Genomic DNA, 4,373 nt, shown 5'->3' on the forward strand with positions numbered 1-4,373 from the left:
ATTTCATAATTAAATATTTTCCTAATTATTTATTATTTAAATTGAAAATGTTTTTTTTTTAAAAAAAAAGGAGTACTATTTTACTAACTTTTTAATTACATGTTTTAAATTTCAATTTCAATTTTATTTCATTTAAACATTCAATTAATTTTACATTTTCTCTACTAAAATTTCGGCAGCATAACGGCTTAAAAAGTGTAAACCCAAAATTTTTAATACCTAAAAATAACACAAACAAATATTTCCAGACAATATATAAACAAAAAAATAATTCACCCATCCAACAGCAGTCAATTTTATCACAGAACCTACTTCTCTAACATGCATAGACATATTAACTAGTAACAAACCCTACTATGTACTAAGCGAAAGCAAAACAACATACCTGAATCGAGTGTAAAAATGACAACTGGTTGCAGCTAGCGGTAATCCGGAGCGGTCGAACACGAACCTAATTCCATAAAAAAGTAAAACCAAACATTCAATTAATACCTATAAAAATTTCAAAATTTAATCACATATCCATTACCCTACTTTAACTTACACATATACACACACATACACATACACTCACACACACTCACATACACTTATACACACACATACACACATATACATATATATTTACATACATATATACATATATATATACATACATACACACATATATGCCTACAAACATACATACATATATATACATACACCAATATACACATACAAATACATGCATACATATATATACACACCCACACCCACATACACATACACATAAATACATACACACATACACACATACATACATATACACAAATATATATACACATCCACATACACATACACATACACATAAATACATACATACATACACACATACATACATATACACACATATATATACACATCCACATACACATACACATACACATACACATACATACACATATATATACATAATCCAACATATATACACATACATATACATACATACATATATTTATACATACACATACATTTATACCCACATTAAAAAAATTAAAAATACCTTAAATAAATTGGAGGAGGTGGGGCTTGGTGGTCTGCGGTGGTGGCTGTCGTAGCTCGGCTGTCGACGATGGGAACGGTGCCTGCCGGTGGTGGTGGCGGTGGTGGCCGACGAAGTGGCGGTGGTGGTTTTTTTGAAGAAAAAAAAGGGTTATTGAGAGTGATTTAGAGGGATTGAGAGAGATTGATAGAGAAAGAGAGTGATTGAGAGAGGGTTTGAGAGGAATCGGAGAGGGATTGAGAGAGGATTTGAGAGAAATTTTTTTTCAGAAATGAAAAATGAAAATGGGGAAGAAGGGGGGGCTTCGTGCGCCGGTAAAAGTTCTTCTAAAAATTTGACCTAAGTCAAACGCGCGTTTCATTTACATCTTTTACCGGCGCAGAATTGCGCCGGTAAAAGTTTCCCCACCTACCAAGGAAATCCACGCGGGAAGTTTCCCTCTTTTTTTTTTGGGACTTTTACCGGCGCATATATGCGCCGGTAAAAGTATATAAGCGCCACAATAAATGAAATGATAGGCGGCAAACTTTTCGCGCCTGTTGGCGCTTCATTTCATCACTTTTACCGGCGCATATTCATTGTTGCGCCGGCAAAACAAAGTTATACCGGCGCATTATTGCGCCGGCAAAAATAAAGCATAAATGCAAATGGGATTTCAGTTTTTGCTTTACGTCGACAACTTTTACCGGCGCATTTAACGAACTGCGCCGGTAAAAAGGCCTTTTCCTGTAGTGTGTTATGTTGGTAATGTTGTCGATTTCATTATGTTAATATTTGTTGTATAGGGAGAAAAATGGCGGAAGAGGAGGCAAAGGCTTTATCCTACATACCAGAAACAATATTGAAGAAGAGGAAAACCAATGAAGAAGTAGCCCTTAGGAGGAAAGCCCAATTGGAGCTCAGGAAACACGCTAGTAAGAAAGATCAGAAGGAGTATATCAAAAAGCCCGAGGAATTCGTCAAAGAGTTTCACTACAGGGTAGGCAACATTAATATATATATTTTTACTTGTATAAAGATGTTCTAATTGCAAGCGTAGTTGTTTAGATTGATATGTATTCCGAAAAACATATTGTTTGTTCGAGATTTAGATGGAAAATGCTTAAAAGTTATGAATTTGGTTTTTTCTATGTATTTCGAAACACTTGTGTTTTATTTGGGATGAGAATCATTGTTAAACTTGCTCTGGTGTCTTTAAATTATCAAATTTTATTAAGGTATAATACACATCCAGGTTTTGTTAGTTGCTGTCTGATTCAGTTAGCTCTTTATATCCAAAAACAGCTACACTTATGTACTTTAAGCATCATTTTTCTTTTTAATCAGTTTTGAACCATCTATTTCTACTGCACGAGTGATAACCAGAGGGATGCAAATTATATTTTAGGTGTGTCTTTTGCTGTGTACCAAGCTGTAGGTGGGTTTTTTCCCCAAAAATGGATCATGGAAATAGAATGACCTATAACAGCTACAATACATTAGAATTGTTGATGACCTAGATCATGAAATGACTTTTCTTGCTTGATTGGCTTATTGAGTAATATTCTTACATGTTATTTCTATTTAGGAGGTGGACCTTGTCAGGATGAGACACAGGTTAAAGAAAAAGAGGCCAGAGTTGGTGACTCCAAAGTCGAAGCTCCTTTTCATCATCCGCATACAAGGGTAGGTTTTCAACATATTTGTATGAATTTCTTGTCTGGCTTTCTATTGACTGTTGTCTTCTGTTTATATCATTTGTCTTTGTCTAGAACAAATGACATGCATCCAGCAGTTAGGAAGACCCTTTACAACCTGAGGTTGAGGAAAGTGTTCAGTGCTGTCTTTGTGAAAGTGAATGCTTCAGTAATTGAAAAATTACAAAGGGTGGAACCCTATGTTACTTATGGGTATGTGACTAGACTTCTTCATTGCTATTTGGTTGTATTATTTTTGATGTTAAACTATGCTGCAATCTCTGTTTACTGTTTCAATGATACTTTTTGCACCTTTGAAGGTATCCTAACCTCAAGAATGTGAAGGAACTGATTCACAAGAAAGGCTTTGGAAACGTAGCCAAGCAGAGGGTACCTCTTACGGATAACAATGTTATTGAGCAGGTATTCAATTGCTTAATATTTATAAATATATGTTGGATCATCTACATTAAAACACAATTTCTAACTTTCACCATATCTTCTTATTTGGCAGGCACTTGGGCAACATGGAATTCTTTGCATAGAAGATCTTGTGCATGAAATTGCTAATGTTGGTCCTCATTTTAAGGAGGTTGCTCATTTTCTATACCCCTTTATGCTCAACAAGCCACAAGGGGGTTTAAAAGGGATAAAGAAAGTCTACAAGGACGGAGGAGAATCTGGCAATCGTGAGGATCACATCAATGAGCTAATAGACAAGATGAATTAGAATGCAGAGAACATTATGGAAATATTTTTGTACCTTTCGGCTAGATGGTCCATTTTATTTTCTTTTTTATGCTAAGAATGTCACTAGTATTGTAATTTTCCTTGAAACTATTTAAAGTAGTAAAATCGTGGTGTTACTCGTACGTATAATTCTGTTGTTCACACGAAGTTTTGATCAAGTTGTGTTCGTTTCATATGTGCACGCATTTACTTTTTCTTTTCCATGGTACCCTAATAACCATGTAGTTCTGCAGAACAATCTGACATATACGTGTGATCATGACTCATTCACTGTATATTGACAATAAAAGAGAAATAATATTACCAAAGTTTGGAAGTTGTATTTTGGTGGGAAAAGAAAATGTAGGTAAAAAATTAAATGTGGAGAATAAAAAATAAAATCATTTTTTCCTATTTGTATGAAATTTTTTGTTTTTTTTTTGAGTACATATGAAACTTTTTGTTGATTTTTTTTTTCATATTTTTTCTTACATTTTTTCTTTCACCACTAAAATCTAACTTCCAAATATTAGTGGGTCTTTTTTTACTGATTTATAACACACTATACCTAGCTTTTACACTACTCGTGTTGTACATTTATAAAATCATTAAATATTATGATTTTTTCTTTATAAATAAATACAAAATTGAAATGGTATGACAATCTTAATTTCGTGTTTTATAGTATATTATACTTTTATTTAAGAAAAGAAGTCCTAAAAGTTACAAATTTGATGGGTTTTTATACCATTTCTGTAAAAATATAGCTTTTTTTCAAAATAATTATTTTATGAGAAAAATTTAAGAAAAAGTTGAAAAATATAAGAAAACCAAATAAAGTAACCTTAAGGTAACTAGATGGGTAACTAATTACTTTAGACTATTTTTCTCATATTTTATAATTTCTTTTTAAATTTTCCTATAAA

At 32.9% G+C, this 4,373-nt stretch overlaps 1 protein-coding gene across 1 annotated transcript; it reads left to right on the forward strand.

The window, feature by feature from the left end:
* Positions 1–1,814: 1,814 nt before the first annotated feature.
* Positions 1,815–3,590, forward strand: LOC115714355 (large ribosomal subunit protein uL30z-like). Its single transcript, XM_061113205.1, has 5 exons — positions 1,815–2,021; positions 2,610–2,707; positions 2,794–2,931; positions 3,039–3,141; positions 3,233–3,590. Exons 1-5 carry the CDS (start codon positions 1,836–1,838, stop codon positions 3,446–3,448), a joined length of 741 nt encoding a protein of 246 aa, XP_060969188.1. The 5' UTR covers positions 1,815–1,835; the 3' UTR covers positions 3,449–3,590.
* Positions 3,591–4,373: the final 783 nt, after the last annotated feature.

Source organism: Cannabis sativa, chromosome 4 (assembly GCF_029168945.1).
Source record: "Cannabis sativa cultivar Pink pepper isolate KNU-18-1 chromosome 4, ASM2916894v1, whole genome shotgun sequence".
NCBI classification, from domain to species: domain Eukaryota; kingdom Viridiplantae; phylum Streptophyta; class Magnoliopsida; order Rosales; family Cannabaceae; genus Cannabis; species Cannabis sativa.